The sequence below is a fragment of the Cyanistes caeruleus genome, chromosome 24 (assembly GCF_971803275.1).
Source record: "Cyanistes caeruleus chromosome 24, bCyaCae1.hap1.1, whole genome shotgun sequence".
NCBI classification, from domain to species: domain Eukaryota; kingdom Metazoa; phylum Chordata; class Aves; order Passeriformes; family Paridae; genus Cyanistes; species Cyanistes caeruleus.
The window spans coordinates 1695163-1711601 of record NC_141724.1 but is presented as its reverse complement, the minus strand read 5'-3'; the positions used below and the strand labels follow the sequence as shown (position 1 = coordinate 1711601).

Below are 16439 nucleotides of genomic sequence, written 5' to 3'. Positions count from 1 at the left end.
TTTTGACACCAAATGTCACCTGGGTTTTTCCTTGCTCGTCCCACCTGATTTAAACTCTGCATGGGGAGCAGAAAACCTCCCCGGAGCACGTTAATGGGTTGAATTTCCTTAATCTGCTTCTTTTCCTTAAATTCCAGCATCCTCTTCCCCTCAGCTTGGCAGGAAGTCACATCAAAGCGAGCAAAACTCACCTATTTCCTGTTGCACCCCCTGTTCAGAGGGCGAGTTTCTGCTACATGGGAGTAAATTACATAAATTTGATAATTTTTTGATTTTTGATGGCCAAACTTGGTCTTTTTGGTGGCACCCGGTGCCACATCCTCACCCCAAACCCCGCAGAGAGGATTCCTTATCTTGTCCAGCAGGTTTGGGCATCACCTGATATTTCCAATACATAAAACTGATTCAAATCGATTAAAATTTATACACCACAACTGTTATCTCTCTATTATCAGTCTCCAAAATTTGGGTGTGAACCAGCTAAAAATATTCAGCTTTCAATCCAATCCCTTAGTTCTCAAAATTCCTTTTAAAGTAATTCCAGGCCTCTCTTATGTTTTCCTTGGCTGTTTTTTCTCCCCCACATCCAATAAATTTTGCTGGATCCCACCCCAGGGGTGTCGGGAATGGTTTTATTCCCACTGGATCCGGGCAGGAATCGCTTTCCCCACTCAGAGCCATTAGCTGGGATGAAGGAAGGAGAGAAAACCCATTAAATTCCAGCTCTAACCCAATCCCAGCTCTGGCAGCCGAGCTTAAGAAGGGGAGAGAGCCGCCCTTGGTTCCCTCGGGGCTCCAGAACTTCCACTTAAATTTGATGGATGTTCCACAACGGGAGTTTTATCTGATTATTGGGGCCAAGATTGGGGGTCTGGAGGCTTTTAGGGTTGGGTGATGCCCATGGGGTGACAGCAAGGTGGCACCAGGAGTTTTATCTGATTATGGGGCTGAAATTAGGGGTCTGGAGGCTTTTAGGGTCAGGTGACACCTGTGGGGTGACAGGGAGGTGGCACCAGGAGTTTTATCTAATTATGGGGCTGAAATTTGGGCTCTGGAGGCTTTTAGGGTCGGGTGACGCCCCTGGGGTGACAGGGAGGTGGCACCGAGGTCCCTACACCCAAAAATCCCCCAAAGCTGCCCCTGTTGAGCTCACACAGAAACAGAGGGACAAATCAGAGCTTCACCCTCGGCACAAAGAGAGCGAGATCCCAAAATCACGGATTGGTTCGGGTTGGAAAGGACCTGAAATCTCATCCAGTCCCACCCAGGGACACTTCCACCATCCCAGGTGGCTCCAAGCTGACCTTGGACACTTCCAGGGATGCAGCAGCATCCACAACCTCTCCGTGCCCGTGCTTCCAAACCCTCCGAGCGAGGAATTCCTTCCAGAATCCCATCTCACTCTGCCCTCTCTTGGCATAAAACATAAATTCAGCAAATATCCTCCTGCTCCAGGGCACACCAGGAATGTCCCACCCTGGGGGACAGCCAGGGGCTTCCCAGGAGCACAGGAGAGCCCCCAGGTCACCTCAGCTGGGTTTTTATTGCCACCTTTGGCCACCTTCACCTCAGTGGCCGTCACACTCCTGTTTTTTGGATTCCCTGGTTCCATTTTTGGGCTGTTCCCTGGCCCCTCACGATGCCATTTTCGGATTTGCCACAGCCTGCCATGATGCCACTTTTGGGGGGTTGCCACATCCTGTCACAATGTCATTTTTGGGCTGTTCCAGGGCCTGTCACGACGACATTTTTGAGATTTATCATGGCCTGTCATGATGCCATTTTTGAGCTGTTCCATGGCCTGCCACCATGCTGTTTTTTGGGTTTGACACATCCTGTCCCACTCCATCCCCTCGGCAGAGCCGGGTGCTGCCCTTACCTTCATCCAGCAGCGCCGGCGACTCCTCCGCCAGGGCCTCTCCCTCTCCCACCTGGGTGCGGGCGCGGAGCACGAAGCGATAGCGGGAGATGGGGTCTGACCTCTGCAGGGTGAACCTCGTCTGGTTGGGGGACAGGTTCTCCACCACCGTCTGGCCCTTCCGGGTGCCGTTAACTGCAGAGGGAAGGCAGGGCAGGCTGGGCCAGGAATTCCTGGGGTGTGCAGCTCATCCCTAACCCCCTGGAGGGTCTGTGAGGTCACTGTGGGGTCACTGTGGGGTCACTGTGGGGCCACTGTGAGGCTCAGAGCTCTGCTGCTCTTGAACACAGCTGGGTTGGGGCACTTGGTGACTGGCTTGGGGACCTGCTGGGGGGAACCTTTGGGTGCTTTCTACTGCCCCACGCCCTGGGGTATCACTTCCTAAATCTTGAGTTTGGATGAGCACAAAAAACTACTCTGGCTGCACCCAAAATCTTCCCAAATCCAAGATGCAGCTGATTTTCCCTCCTAAGCTGAGTCTGAGGAGCTGCTGAGCACCCACCACCCTTCCCAACACCAGTTTTTCCCACTGTGGAAGTCTCCAGTTCCTCACAGATCTCCCTGCCCTGGCAAAAAGCGGGAAGGGAAGGATTTCCTGATTTATCACCGGGAAGAAGATGTGGGACGTACAGGGCTGGTATCGGAGGGTGTATCCCGTGATGATCCCGTTGGGATGCTCGGGGTGATCCCACTCCAGGTTGATGAGTTCCAGGTTGGGCTGTCGGATCCGCAGGTACCTGGGGGAGCTGGGCACTTGGAGAGGAGCGGGGAGGAGAGGGGAGGGAGGAGAAAACACACACGGGGTAACGAACCTCACACTGCTGCACCCGCCACGGGCTGGGCCACGCCCTGGAGACCCTGGAATTCCCGCACAGAAACACCCGGAATGGATCACACCGGGATTTATCCCAAAATCTCTGAGCCAGGTGGGGTTTTCAGCAGGGAGGAAAAACAGAGCAGCTCTAGTGTGATCCAAATCCCGTGGGATTCTCCAGTGATGCCACAGAAGCTGGAATGCAGCTCCAGCTCCACCTCTCCTCTTGGACCCAAACTTCCCGGCCTTCCTTACACGCCCTGCCCATCCCAAGGTTTTCATCCCCAAAATTTCTCCCTTAGAAACACAAAATATCCTGAAAACTTCTCTTAACTCCAGCCCTACTTCTGTTGGACCCAAATTTCCTGACCTTCCTTATACCCAGCTCCCATCCCAAGGTTTTCATCCCAAAGATTCCTCTCTTTGAACCCCTAAAAGTGGCTTCTCTTATCCCAAAAAATCACTGGGAACCAGAATTCCAGAGATTTCCCCCCAAGGAGTTGCTGCCCAGTGCTCCTCGCCCTAAGGAATGCTTGGGATTATCGCTGCTTTGACTACTGAAGGAAGGAAAGAATTATCCAGCCTGGAGTTAAATTATTCTCCTGATTTCCTCCTAATTGCGCTGTCTTAATTGGGGGAAGAGAGATGGGAGAGCTCAGGGATTTATTTTTAGTTGTTCAGGATATCCTTCAGCCTCCTCAATGTCAGTTTGAGTCGATAAAAGGGCTTGGTGGTGTAGGAAAAATTAAAATCCACATTTTCCCAATGACAAGAGTGAAATCCAGTGTAATTATTAATTAACGCTACCCACATGTCCTTATCATTACCCCAAATGTCCAAAGCCAGCATAAATCCCCCAGAAATAGGGTCACAATGCCTCTGCCTGCAAAACCTACAGGAATTGAACCCTCTCCTCTGAAACAACCTCAATTGTCCACAGAAAATCCTTTAAAATGGGGATTTTTCCAAGGAATTGTGAAGGAACAGGCAGAAAGACATCAGGGTGGGATGGGGAGGAAAAGGGGAGACCCTAAAATATTTTGAGACAAGGCTTGCAAATCTTTTCCTGCATTTTTGTGACCTTCTGTGCCTGAGTTCCCTCCTGTGATGTAGGAAAAGTCACTTCCAGCTGTTGGAATTGCGGCTCCAACTCGGAATTATCGGCATGTCTATAAATAGCTCCTGTGCCAGCGACAAAATTAAACCCTTGAGTTCATCCTTGACACAAGAACGAGGTGCTCTTGCCTTAAAAGCCTGGCGGAGGAACTGGTGATTCCTGAAGGTCCTGGGAAGGTTTTCCTGCCCTTTCCGGGATGGATCCAAGCGCTGCCACGTCCCCAAACCGTGGCTCAGGGACATTTAGAGCTCAGGCAGCAAATCAAGGGCACAGAACTATGCTTAGGAAAGGGTTTTGCAAATATTTCTCTTGTTCAGCCCAAAATCTTCTTGGCTGAGATGTCCAGAGCACCTGACAGGGATTTTTGGGAATGCTGAAGGGGTCAGGAGCCAAATCCAGCTGTGCCTTCAGTGGCGTCACCGACAGCGACAGCACCCAGGTGACGCTCGGCTAAAACCCCTTCTCAGCTGCAGCTCAGCTCCCTTGGATCTGCTCCACCTAAACCTCTCCCAGTGGGAAAAAATTCCCAGTGGGAACATACCTCCTTCAGGGGTGGGGAATTCCTTCAGTTCGCTGCGGGGCCCGTCCCCTCGGCCGTTGGTGACCACCATCTCCAGCTTGTAGTTGCTGTAGGGGAACAGCCGGGACACGGTGCCCCGGTTGCGGTCTCCAGGAAAACTCACAAACTGCCGTTTTCTGGAGACCCAAAGGTTCTTCAGCAAGCTGCTCTCTCTCCAGAAATAGGCCTTCAAGAAACAGGCAGGCCAGGTGAAGCTTTTTCCCGTTTAATCGCGGGGTTTTTTGGGTTTTTAGATGTTAAAAAGCAGAATTTTGCCTTTAAGGGCGGCTTGAGGTTGTGGAAGTTTTTAGAGGAATTAGTGAAGCTTCTTGAGGAAAATCGGGGGTGTTACCTGAGGAAGAGGCTGAGCAGGGGGTTAAGAGCTTCTCAAAACACAGAGTAAAACCACTGGGCTCAGACTAAAGCTGTTCCTAATTCCCAAGGATTAAAATCCAAGTGATTCTCCCTTTCCACTCGGAGCAGTGGCGGACAAGGAAAGGTGGGGCACACCCAGGCACAAATAAAAGCCAGAATTTGGGAAATCTCCCATTCCAGCTCCTGAGTGTAAATCCTATTTCATGCAGAAGCAAGAATCCATACAAAAAATCCCCCAGAATCAGGAAAAGTAGATGATCGGCTTGGGAATGTTGGCATTCTTTGCTGGACATGAGGTTTTGGGAATGTTTTAATGCCTGGGGAAGGGCCCTGCTCAGGGTTTGGCTTGGTTTGAATGGTTCCATCCTCTGTGCATCAGCAGCAAATATTAAATATTAGATACAAATCCAGAAAGACAGATAAAAATGAAATATAAACCTGGAAAGATCTGGAAAAACAGGGAACCACGCTGGTTTAGCACCCAGTTAGTCCTGACTGCGAGTTTAAGCTTTGCAGGGGTTGTTGATCAGTAAAAAATGCTGTCAGTATTTTGGGGATGACACAAAACCTGACCTGGTTGGGGTCACTCTCTCAGAGCCCCTTTGCTTGGTGGTCAGGACCATCCCAATCCCTCCCAGTTTTCTTGGAGCATCCCAAATCCTGCAGCCAAGCCCAGAGGAAGCAACAGGAGATGTCCCCAACCTCACTCCAACACCCCAAAGAGCAAATCCTTGGTGCTGCCCCAAACCCAACGGCTCCTGGCGAGCAGAGGAAGTTTTCTGTCATCCCCACATCCAGCAGCTCCATCCCTGGGAGCCAGCTGGGAATTTTGGGAGGTTTAGCTGTGTTAACGGTCAGTGCTGGGCGGGGATTTGGGATCGGGGAATTTGGGATTTGCTCACTCGGTACTCCTTGAGCTGTCCCTGGATGGTGTCCAGGTGCACCCGGGTCCAGGTCAGAGCTATGGCAGTGCTGTTTAAGACTCTGATCCTGACATCCGTGGGCGCAGCCTTGGGATCTGGGTGGGCAGGGATAAAGCGGAGTGGCTGTTAGGAACCTGGAATGACCCTGGAGCTCGGACAGCTGGACAGCTGGACACCCCCTGCTGTGCTTTTCCCAAATCCCGTGAGCAGCAGCCCCACGATGTGTCCACCCTCTTCCATGGAAAGAAAAGAAAATGTGATTTTGCTCCTCCAGCCATCAGGAGAACATTCCTGATCCAGCTAAAAGCGGAAATTCCTGCTGCAGGGAAGGGTCTGGCTCACCTCCCTGTCCAGGTGAGGGATCCCAGCACATCCAACCCTTTCCTGCCTCACCTGTCCTAAAGCAGGACCTCAAAGTTCTGAAAAAAACCTCATTTCCATATTTTAAATTGGAATTCGATCAATTTGCTTTTGATCCAGTTTTAGGTAAAGGACTTCTCCTCCTTTCTACAGCTTCTGCTCTGTGGAGAGACCTGGAGCAAAGCAGCTCAGATCTGACTATTTTTGGGACAACTTTTGTGGATTTTGGGTATTTTTAACCCATCCCACAAACAGAGGCAGGAGGAACCTTGATCTCCGTGCTTTGCCTCCATACAACACACACTCTTGGAAGATCATCCAGATCCTCCCACAGCCCTGGTGGCCACGGACAGGGACACCTCCCATAGCCCTGGTGGCCATGGATGGCGATATCTCCCATAGCCCTGGTGGCCATGGTCAGGAACATCTCCCACAGCCCTGGTGGCCATGGACAGGGACACCTTCTACTGTCCAGGATCTCCATTGCTTGTCCAAACTCAAAGTGGATTTTTGTCCCAAATCCTGCAGTGCCCCACCCACATCCCGGGCACTCCTTGCCCTTGGATGGGCTCATCTCCAAAACCCCACCTGCAGCTGAGGGAATACTCACAATCCTCCCCAGAATATCCGATGTAGGTGTCGGGCTCTGGGGCTCTGCCGAAGTCGTTCTCAGCCTGCACCTTGATCTCGTAGGGGACGTAGATGGGGGTGTTCCACACCACGTGCCGCGCGCTCCGCACGGTCTCGTTGTACCAGCTCCCGCGGGGGTCCCGCCGCCGCCACCTCACGATGTACCTGAGGTTGGGCCCATAAGCCTGAGTTGCATTCAGAGGCTTCAGTGGAGCGAAACAGAGAAGGGGAAAGTGAGAAGGAGGGAAAAAAAAACCCCAAAAACGAACAATTGGATTTCTCCACCAAGGAGATCCAGAGGTTCTGCTCAGCAGTGGTGTCTTATTCCAGGCTCCATCAGCAAATCCCAAAGGAGGGCAAGGTTTTGTCCCCAAGGAGAGTTCTTGTCCTCCAGAGAGGACAATTTTATTCACAAAATCCTGGATTTTATTCCTGGAATGATTTGGCTTGAAAGGGATTTAAAATTCCAAGCTCCTTCCATGGTCAGGGACACTTCCACTAGCCCAGATTCCTTATCTATATATTATATAAAATAAATCAAAGATGTGCAAAATATAGAATTATATTCCATTATATCCTATATATAGAATTATATATTCCATTTATATTATATAAATATCCCATAATCTACTATCCCTGTATTTCAGTCTCTATTCCCGCTGCCATTCCAGCCCTCCTCACAGCTCATCCCTGATTTGTGGCTGACACCTGCTGGTGCAGGGAGCAAAGCACGACCTGCTCCAGAAATCCTCTGAGCTGCTCAAGGACTTGGCTTCGGGGCACGCTCGGGAAGCAGAGTCTGGAATTCGGCATCTTTGGGTGTCACGTCTTTGGCTTATTTGATTTTGGATTTTTTTAATTATTCTTTTTATCACAGAACTAAAAAAAGCCTTTCCTGTAACTTCTGCTTTGTATTTCATGGAATCCTGGAATGGCTTGGGTTGGAGGGGACCTGAAATCCCATTCCATTCCACCTCCATGAGCAGGGACACTTTCCATGATCCCAGGTTGCTTCAACCTGGCTTTGGACACTCACAGGGATGGGGCAGCCATGGGTTTTCTGGGAATTCCATCCCAGCCCCTCCCACCCTCCCAGGGAAGGATTTATTCCCAATATCCCGTCTATCCCTGCCCTCTGGCACTCTGAACCCATTCCCCCTCATCCTGCAACTCCATCCCAAAAAGCATCCAAGAAGAACTCACAGTCCACGTTATCTCCATGTTGTTTTTTTGGGTCCCTGCCCCTTGAACTCCCGTTGGATTTATTTCGGGACCTGAAATTCACATTAAAAACCAAAGCAATGAATTTTTCAATGTCAAAAAAACAACCACTGAGCGGTTAAAACCCTGCAAGCCGAAAGTCCTTCCAAGACCCAAGTTAATGGCCTGATTTTTCCAGAAGTTCCCATTCAGGTTAATGGGACACGAGACTCTCAGTCCTCTGGAAAACCAGGCCATTTATTTAGGAGGCTCTTTTTTGTTCCCTAAATGTCCTAAATCTTTGAAAGGAAACCATTGTGGAGGGAGCAGAGTTTTGTCACTTCGAGCCTGAAACACGGCGGGCACTGTTGGGAGCCAACACTAGATGCCAGCAGATCCTCCAAAAAAATCTCCCCGAACGGGTAAAGGAAGAAATGCAGCAGAGCTGCTGCGATTCCTGTGAATTCCTCGCCTGGAATTTTCCCAAATATTCTCCGACAAAGCAGACAAACTCAGGTCTTGGTTGTGGATTGGAGCTTGTTTGGCTCTTTTGTCACGGAATTTGGGTGGGAAGGGATCTTAAAATCACCCAATTCCACCCCCTGCCTCAGGCAGGGACACCTTCCCCTATTCCAGGCTGCTCCAAACTCCATCAAACCTGGCCTTGGACATTCCAGGGATGGGGCAGACACATTTTTTCTGGATAATCTGTGCCAGGGCTTCGCCACCCCCACAGCATCCACCAGCTTCAACAGCGGCCAATAATTAACAATATTTGCACTTGAGTCTGATTTTCCTACAGATTTCCGAGCTTCCTGTAGTCTGAAAGGACTGGAAGAATTCCTTTAGGAATCTTCCCTTTAAGGAAGAGAAGGAAAACCAGGGTTTTTTTAAAAATAAACTAGTGACTTCTACATAAATCTGCTTCCCTGAAGGACATCACCCACAGGCTTGAGAACTCCACAGAGAAAATTCCACCGCTGCCCTTGCCAGCCTATTCCTGCAATGGAGGGAAGATCCTCCATGGAGAGTGGTGGATCCCAAGGACAAAAGGCCTGGGAAGAACTCACGTGCCCCGTTGGTCTGGTAGCGCTCGGAGGGCAGGCTGGGCACGCTGCTGCCCACGTCGTTGACGGCGATCACCCGGAACTGGTAATTCACATACGGGGACAGGCTCAGCACGGCCGAGTTGACGCTCCCGGGATACCTGGAGTGGTTGTGCCACACTCCCGGCTGGAAGCGGTCCTCCTCAAACTGGACAATGTAGTCTGGGAAGAGCGGGAAGGGGTGGGTGAAGGGTTTGGATGGGAAGGGATTTTCCGTCGCTGGGAAGAGGGAGGGGGTCGGGGATTTTGGGGACAGGGGACAGACCTGTGATGGGGCTGTTGTTGTCATCGCCAGGGATCCACGTCAGCCGCACGCTCCTCTCGGCCAGATCCGTCAGCTCCAAGTCCCGGGGCCGGTCAGGTCGTTCTGTTGGAATGGGATAAATGAGGCTGGAATTGTCCCAGGAGCAAGACCCAGTTCCCATCACCTCTCTCAGCCCTGTGGGCAGGACATGCTCCAGGGCACAATCCACATCCTGCAGCTCTTTAGGGGACCAGAGTGATTTTTAAAATACAAATGTGGTAATTTCTGACAGTGTCTTGCCTGGAAATCCTGCCTTTCCCAGGAAAAATCCTGCCTTTCCAGGAAAAATCCTGCCTTTCCCAGGAAAAATCCTGCCTTTCCCCAAAAAATAATGGTGGGGGAAGCACCAGGTGCTGGTTTAGGGGGATTTGTGACCTTACACAGAGAAATACAAATGAACAGCAGGAAAAGGACACAAAACTTCAGTGGAAACACAAATTTGATAGAAATTCCCTGTTTTTTTTAATCACAAGGACCAGCTCGTGCAATAACGGGAATAAATTCCAGGTAAAAATGAAGGGATTCCATGCAGGTTGTTGTTTTTGTTTCCCATCAGGATTTTCAAGTACAGTTCAAGCGACTGCCGCGCTCAGGAACTGCCACCGTGGCACACAGAATGTGGCGGAACGGGAGCTTTCTACCCATGGATGGGTTTTCAAGGACAATTTCGACAGCACTTGGAAAAATCAGCTCCTTCGAGGACAACTTGGAGAGGATTTGGAGCTTCACCTCCTTCAAAGACAACTTGGAACCATCATCCCCCAGTTTTTCCAGCTGCCCCCCTTTTCCCTTGGAATTGCTGGTGAGGAAAAACCAAAACCAAGGTGGAAAAATAAAAGGAAGGCGAGGAATTAGTGACGATTACCTTTGGGTAAATCTCTCAACCGATTAGCGGGGACGGCTGCAAGGTAAGACAGTGCTTGTTAACCGGGTTAGTTTAAGCTTGGGTGGCCAAAGGAGAACCTGGCAAACATAAAGTTCCAGATTTCAGCGGGAATTAATCCAGTTTGGGAAGCAGAGCAGGAATATCCTTCCCCCAGAGACCTCCATGCTTTACCCACACTTGTAGCTGACAGCAAAAGGGAAATATCAGCCTGATGTGGGGTTAATGAGCCATTAGGGGAAAGGACGGGAAATAAATCAAGCCCAGGGGAATTATTTGAGATTTGGGATTCCTGTTCCAGCTGTGGAGGGGCACTGGCAGGTTGTGGCATTCCCAGGAATCTGAGGTGGCCGGGGGATGACAAATCCATGCTTGCCAAGCAGAGCTTGCAGTGGTACAAAAGGGGAATGAAGTTTGTCCCTGCTGTGCTGCAGAGGGGACACACAAAGGGGACACAGGGCCAGGAGGAGCTGGCTCGGCCCCAATCCCACTCAGCACCCCAACACCCCACTGAATTCACCCCCAAATTTAGGACTTTTCTCATGGATCTTCAACATCTACCTGGGGATACTTTGGGCTGTGTGCAGCCATTCCTGTTTAATATTTTGCCCTCAAATGCCAAGATTTTTTTGCACCATTTCGGTGCCATCATCTGAGACGAGGCAGCGAATCCTGCAAGAATGGAACCCCTGCTCTGCCAGCATCTCCCTGAGTATCCAGGGGACAATCCTGGAGCTCAGACCCCCCTTCCAGCCCGATCTGGAGGTGGGGGTGTCCCGCTCAAAGCCAAGCACTCAGCTGTGGGGTCAGGAGGGCTTTACCCAGCACGGTGAGATAGGCCTTGGCCAAGTCCTTGTCCAGCTCCGTGCTGGCCACGCACGTGTAATCGCCCTGGTCCTTCTCAGTCACGCCATAGATCGTCAGACCATCCTCCTCCTTCTTCATCCTTCAAGGAAACAGCATCCCAAAATTCTGCCCCAACGTATTTAGTTGAAGGCTGGATGTTCCCTGACAAAATCCAGCTGGGAAACCCAACCAGAGCAGGAGAACATCTCCGGTCTGGAGGTTTTATCAGCTAAGGATGTGCTGGGTTATTCTGGGAAAGCTCATTTCCTAAGGAATCATGCACCCTGCGGTGTATCTGGGGAATAATCACATTTTTAGGACAACAGCCAACCCCGGGCTCGCACCCTGGGATCAGATCTTGCCTCACAAGAAAGGGGAGTCAGGTACAGAAAGGAAATTAAAGCTGTGCCAGCCACAGCAGAGAAACATTAATTTTGGAGCGGCTCGTTATGAATTCCGAGGTTCTATGAAGATGTCCCAAGATATCCAGGAATAAAACCTGCAGCAAAGTCTGGATTTGCTGATAAATCAGCTGGAATTGCTGGAGGGAGTCAATGAGATTAAAAGTGTCAAAAAACATCAAATGTTGCTCAGGTGGGAACTCAATATTTATCCCTGGGGACTCCTGGAATGTTCTGATAAAAAATCAAACAATTCTGGGAGAGAAATCCGTGGCATTTTTGGGCACAGACCTGTTCCCCAGGTGCAGAGGGGCATCGTCCTTGAGCCAGGTGACCATGAGCCGGAGCGTGGGGTCGTGCTTGACGCGGCAGTGGAGCCGGGGCATGGTGCCCCTCTTAACCACCTGGTCCTCGGGGCCCCTCACAATCCTGGTGGGGTCTGGAGGGGGTCAAAAACAAAGGGTCACGTTCCACACTCCTCAGGACCCCTCATGGCCCTGGTGGGGTCTGCATGGGGTCAGGGGTTATGTCCCAAACTCCTCAGGACCCCTCATGGTCCTGGTGGGGTCAGCAGGAGGTCACAAAGAATCATGTCCCAACACCCTGGATCCCTTGGATCAAGGACTCAACGGAGAGCGGGGTTACTTGGGAAGGACAAGCACACTTGGGGTGTTTGTCCAGCTTTGAAGAAATAAATTAATTTTATGAATCATTAATTCGTGCTGAGCCTTTAAAAAAAACCTTTTTTTTTTTTTAAGTCAGCAGCTAGATTTGCTGAGTGGGGTAAAAACAATTCCAAAAATGTTTCACTGTCCTCAGCTGACCCCGAGGAACACTTGGCGTCAGTGCTGGCATTGCTGATGGAATCTCCCAGCCTGAGACCCAGCCCAAGCCCTTCCACCACCCCCAGCCTCGGTTTTCCCAACATTAAAATGGAATCTCCACCATTTTAAGGCTCCCAGCTCCGACCCGCTGGAAGATCAGATCAGCCACAACCAACCCCCTTCACCTCAAAGATTATTCCCGATGCAGCTTCCAGAAAATCTAAGACATTGACCTTAACTACTTCTGCTGCAACTTCCAGCAGATCCAAGATTTTGACCTCAACTATTTCTGCTGCGACTTCCAGAAGATCCAAGGTTTTGGTGCTTCAGTGCCCCTACCTTTGACCTCCAGGCGGACCTGGGCCTCAGCTTTCCCCAGGATGTTGGTGGCCACGCAGGTGTAGATTCCCTGGTCCTCCTTCCGAGCCATGAACATCTCCAAGCTCCCGTTCTCGTGGGCTTTGTAGTTGCCTCCGTCCAACATGTTCCCCTGGCCGTTCTTAAACCTCCCAACACCACAAAGTGCTGTTGGAAGGGAAGGAAAAGCAGGAAACCCCTCCTTTCCCACCCCTCAGGATGGAGCGGGGCGGGATCTGGCTCTTACCAGCGTAGGGTGGGGATGGGAGACCCGAAAAAGGGACAATCCAGGCGGGTCCTGTTGTTCTGGATCACCTTGATCAGCTGGTTCCGGGGCCCCAGGATCCGGGGGGGAACATCTGCCAACAGCCAAAATTCCAACCATGGAGAAGGAGAAAAAATGGATTCTGCTGCTCTTTCCCAGCCTTTTCCATGTTTTTTTTTTGTTTTTTTTTTTGTTCACTTTTCCTACTGACAGTTTCAAAACCCAGTAGAGCTTCTCCATTCCTTCTCACCTCCCCTTCCCTCTCCTTCCAGCTTGGTTTTGTGACTCATATCCCTGGATTTGCCCAGCCTTTGCCTGGTTTGAATCCATGACAACGGATTCCTGCTCCAAAGCCTGTGTGCCTCTGTGCCTTCCCTCAGAGCAGCGAAGGGAAAAACCCATGGAAAACTTTTGCAGGGAAAAGAGGACTTGGAAGAACCAAGAGAGTGACTTTTACACGGGAATGTGGTAATAGGATAAAGGGGAATGATTTGAAACTAAAATAGGAGAGTTTAGGTGGGATATTGGGAAGAAATTCCTGGCTTGGAGGGTGGGGAGGGGCTGGGATGGAATTCCCAGAGAATCTGTGGCTGCCCCTGGATCGCTGGAAGTTTCCAAGGCCTGGGATAGTGGAAGGTTCCATCCCCCATGCATGGCAAGAGAGTGGAATTTTAGATGAATCCCAGAACCAACTGCTCGGAAAAAGATCGGAAAAGATTTCCAGCAAGGTTGGAAAAGACCTTTAAGATCATCAAGTCCACCCTACGACCCAACACCACCTTGGCACTAAGTGCCACATCCACCCTTTTAAGGTGAGCTTTGAGCTGGGCTTTAAGGTCCTTTCCAACCCAACCCATCCATGGATTCCGTGGAAATTTGAGGTTTGGATGTTCCCATTCCCGCAGACTCACCCAGCACGCTGACGAAGGCGTTGGCCAGCAGGTAGCCGTGCTCGTTGGAGGCGTTGCACTGGTACACGGCGCTGCTGCCGATCTGCGTGTCCCGGAACACGATGGTGTCCCCGGCCACCTCCCGGCTCGGGTTGGGGGGAGATGCTTCAAAGCAAGAACAACTCCTTCGACTCGATTCCGAATGGAAATCCACCACATAACACCATGGAGCGTCTTCCCAGCTCGGCCCGGCTCAAACCCGGTGATGGTGTGTGAGCTCCAGAGCCACAGCTGGGAGCCACGGGGTGAACTGGGCCCATCCCAGACAAGCTGGGGCTTCGCGTGGAGCCCATGTGGGAGCTGGAGCCCAGCAGCAGCTCCGGCCTTTGCTCAGCCACGGGATCAGTGACTGGACTTGGGCTGGGATTTGGGCTGGGATTTTGGAGGACGAAGCAACTCTGGCTCGTGCTCAGCCACAAGATCCTTGGTTGGGAATTTGGTGGGATTTTGGCTGGGATTTTGGAGGAGGAAGTCACTCTGGCTCATGCTCAGCCAGGATATCATTGGTCAGGATTTTGGCTGGGATTTTGGAGGAGGAAGTCACTCTGGCTTGTGCTCAGCCGGGATATCGTTGGCTGGAATTTTTACTGGGATTTTGGAGAAGGAGGCCCAGTCTCTCCCTCACTCACCTTCGATGGGCTCTCCATTCACCAGCCACTGGATGGACGGTTTGGGGTTCCCGTTGGCCCGGCACACGAGCCTGCCGTCCTCGCCGGGGGCCAGGATCAGGTTCTCCGGCTCATCCAGCCAGTAGGGAGCAGCTGGAAAACAGCCCCACCCCGATGACACAGGGACAGCGGCACCACCCCCAAAATCCCCCCTCACACGCTCCCTGGGGGAGGAAGGAGATGGAAATCCTGGTTTTCCCGGGATTTGGTGAAGGAGGAGACCCCCTTTCCCTCTCCTTGGCCACACAAACCCACCACCATTTCTGTCAGTGGGATCCCATCTCCCGCTGCTTTTGGGGCCGTTTGGACAAGATTTAATTTGAGAAAGGTAAGGTTTAGATGGGATATTGGGATGGAATCATTCCTTGAGAGGATGGGGAGGGTCTAGGATGGAATTTCCAGAGAACCTGTGGCTGTTCCGTCCCTGGAAGTGTCCAAGGCTGGGTTGGATGCTGCTTGGAGCAACATGGAATGTGTGGAATTCCCAGGGGGTGGAAGTGGGTGATCTTTAACCCCATGATCTTTAACCCCTTCCATGATTCCCTGAAGGACACAGGCACAGGGAAAGGCCCCACTGTCCCTTCCCAGCATTCCATGAACGTCCCCTCCCTGCTGCAGGCGGCCAGGACCGAAAGAGGGAAGGTAAAGTCGACGTACCCTTCACTCTCACCGAGATCGTGTGGCGGATGCTGCCCATCTTGTTGGAGGCCAGGCAGAAATATTCCCCAGAGTCCTCCTCGGACACGTTGGAGATGCGCAGGGCCTTGTTGAAGTTCTCCAGCTTGGTTTTGCCCACCGGGAGCTCCCCGCCTTTCTTGAACCACATGATGTCCGGTGCTGGTCTGAGGAGAGGGGAGTGGATCAGAGCTTTTCCAAAGGCAAGGGTATGATTCTCAAGTAAGGAATTGTTATTCCAAAATAACAGTAAAATTCCCATCTTGGGAACCACTAAAACCCAGGGGGAAGGTCTGAGCTAAAGGTCCACCCTTATTCCCATCACCCTCCTTCCCGCCACCACCCCTAAACCACAGCCTGGAGCATTCCGGGAACAGCGCTTTCCTCCTGATCCCCCTGGGAATGCAGGATCACGGAATTCTGGAATGGTTTGGGGCGGAAGGGACCTCAAAGCTCATGCCTGACCATGCTCTGATGGTTTGGGCAGGACCACGAGCCCAGGACACTTCTGAGGGACGTGAATGCCCTCCCACCCAGTGTGGTGAGAAGCTCCGAGGACATTCCCAAACTTCAGGACAAACCAGTGGGGAATTATCCTTGGATAAGGATCTGAAAACACCTGGAAGCCTCAGCTCCGTGTGCTGAGCAGGTTCTGGGAGCATTGTTAACAACTAAAAAGGAGGGAATGATCCCTTTTTCCCAGTCCAGGGGTGATTCCATGCCCCGATCCTGCTGGGAATCACTGAGGATCACCCTCTCCGTGGTACATACACTCCGGAGGCGATGCATTCCAGCAGGAGATCCACCCCTCGGAGCACCATCTGGCTGCTGGAAGTTCCGTAGGGATACATGAAGCTGGGAGTGGTTTCCGTGATCCCTCGGGCTGGAATCAGTGGGAGAGAAGGAAAAACAAAACAAAACGAAACAAAAAAAAACAAACAAAGAAAACAAAACACGGGTCTTTTAAAAGTCTCCAGGAAATCATGGAAAGCGTCACCTCCCCGGCCATCCTGGGATTCTGAACTCACCCGGGATTGCGCCTGGAAAGGAAGGGAGGGCTCCAAACAAATTTGGGATTGAAAAAAATAAAAGAAGGGGAGAGAGAGAGGAAGTTTGGCCGGCAGGGAGGAGAAGGAGCGGCAGGGGGAGCTGAGCGCTGGAGACGGTCCCCATTCCATCAGTTCCCGCTTTTCCTGCCCTCCCTGCCTCTGGAAAGTGGGCTGGAATCAGATGGAATTGGGAAATACTGATGGATGTAACACAT

At 51.4% G+C, this 16439-nt stretch overlaps 1 protein-coding gene and 1 long non-coding RNA gene across 26 annotated transcripts in view; one reads left to right on the top strand and one right to left on the bottom strand.

Annotated features, from left to right (window-relative positions):
* NFASC (neurofascin) overlaps nucleotides 1-16439 on the bottom strand; it is a 68020-nt gene that overhangs the window by 24610 nt on the left and 26971 nt on the right. For 15 of the 25 annotated variants that reach the window (XR_015278997.1, XM_086861780.1, XM_086861785.1 and 12 more), the window contains 17 exons: nucleotides 15947-16058; nucleotides 15158-15342; nucleotides 14462-14593; nucleotides 13794-13937; nucleotides 12865-12976; nucleotides 12600-12766; nucleotides 11728-11875; nucleotides 11011-11135; nucleotides 10172-10207; nucleotides 9268-9369; nucleotides 8967-9164; nucleotides 7900-7970; nucleotides 6677-6899; nucleotides 5686-5801; nucleotides 4391-4595; nucleotides 2549-2671; nucleotides 1880-2053 (listed from right to left, as the gene is read on the bottom strand). Coding sequence is in view for 24 of the 25 variants with exons in the window: in XM_086861780.1 (XP_086717906.1) it covers nucleotides 1880-2053; nucleotides 2549-2671; nucleotides 4391-4595; nucleotides 5686-5801; nucleotides 6677-6899; nucleotides 7900-7970; nucleotides 8967-9164; nucleotides 9268-9369; nucleotides 10172-10207; nucleotides 11011-11135; nucleotides 11728-11875; nucleotides 12600-12766; nucleotides 12865-12976; nucleotides 13794-13937; nucleotides 14462-14593; nucleotides 15158-15342; nucleotides 15947-16058 (2373 nt within the window). In the remaining variant the exon portion in view is untranslated. The remainder of the gene's footprint in view (nucleotides 1-1879; nucleotides 2054-2548; nucleotides 2672-4390; nucleotides 4596-5685; nucleotides 5802-6676; nucleotides 6900-7899; nucleotides 7971-8966; nucleotides 9165-9267; nucleotides 9370-10171; nucleotides 10208-11010; nucleotides 11136-11727; nucleotides 11876-12599; nucleotides 12767-12864; nucleotides 12977-13793; nucleotides 13938-14461; nucleotides 14594-15157; nucleotides 15343-15946; nucleotides 16059-16439) is intronic. The other 10 variants (XM_086861788.1, XM_086861778.1, XM_086861781.1 and 7 more) reach the window with 3 other exon arrangements.
* On the top strand, nucleotides 2565-12148 carry LOC147649407 (uncharacterized). Its single transcript, XR_015278999.1, has 3 exons — nucleotides 2565-2651; nucleotides 8832-9048; nucleotides 9863-12148. It is a non-coding gene; the product is annotated as an uncharacterized LOC147649407 (long non-coding RNA).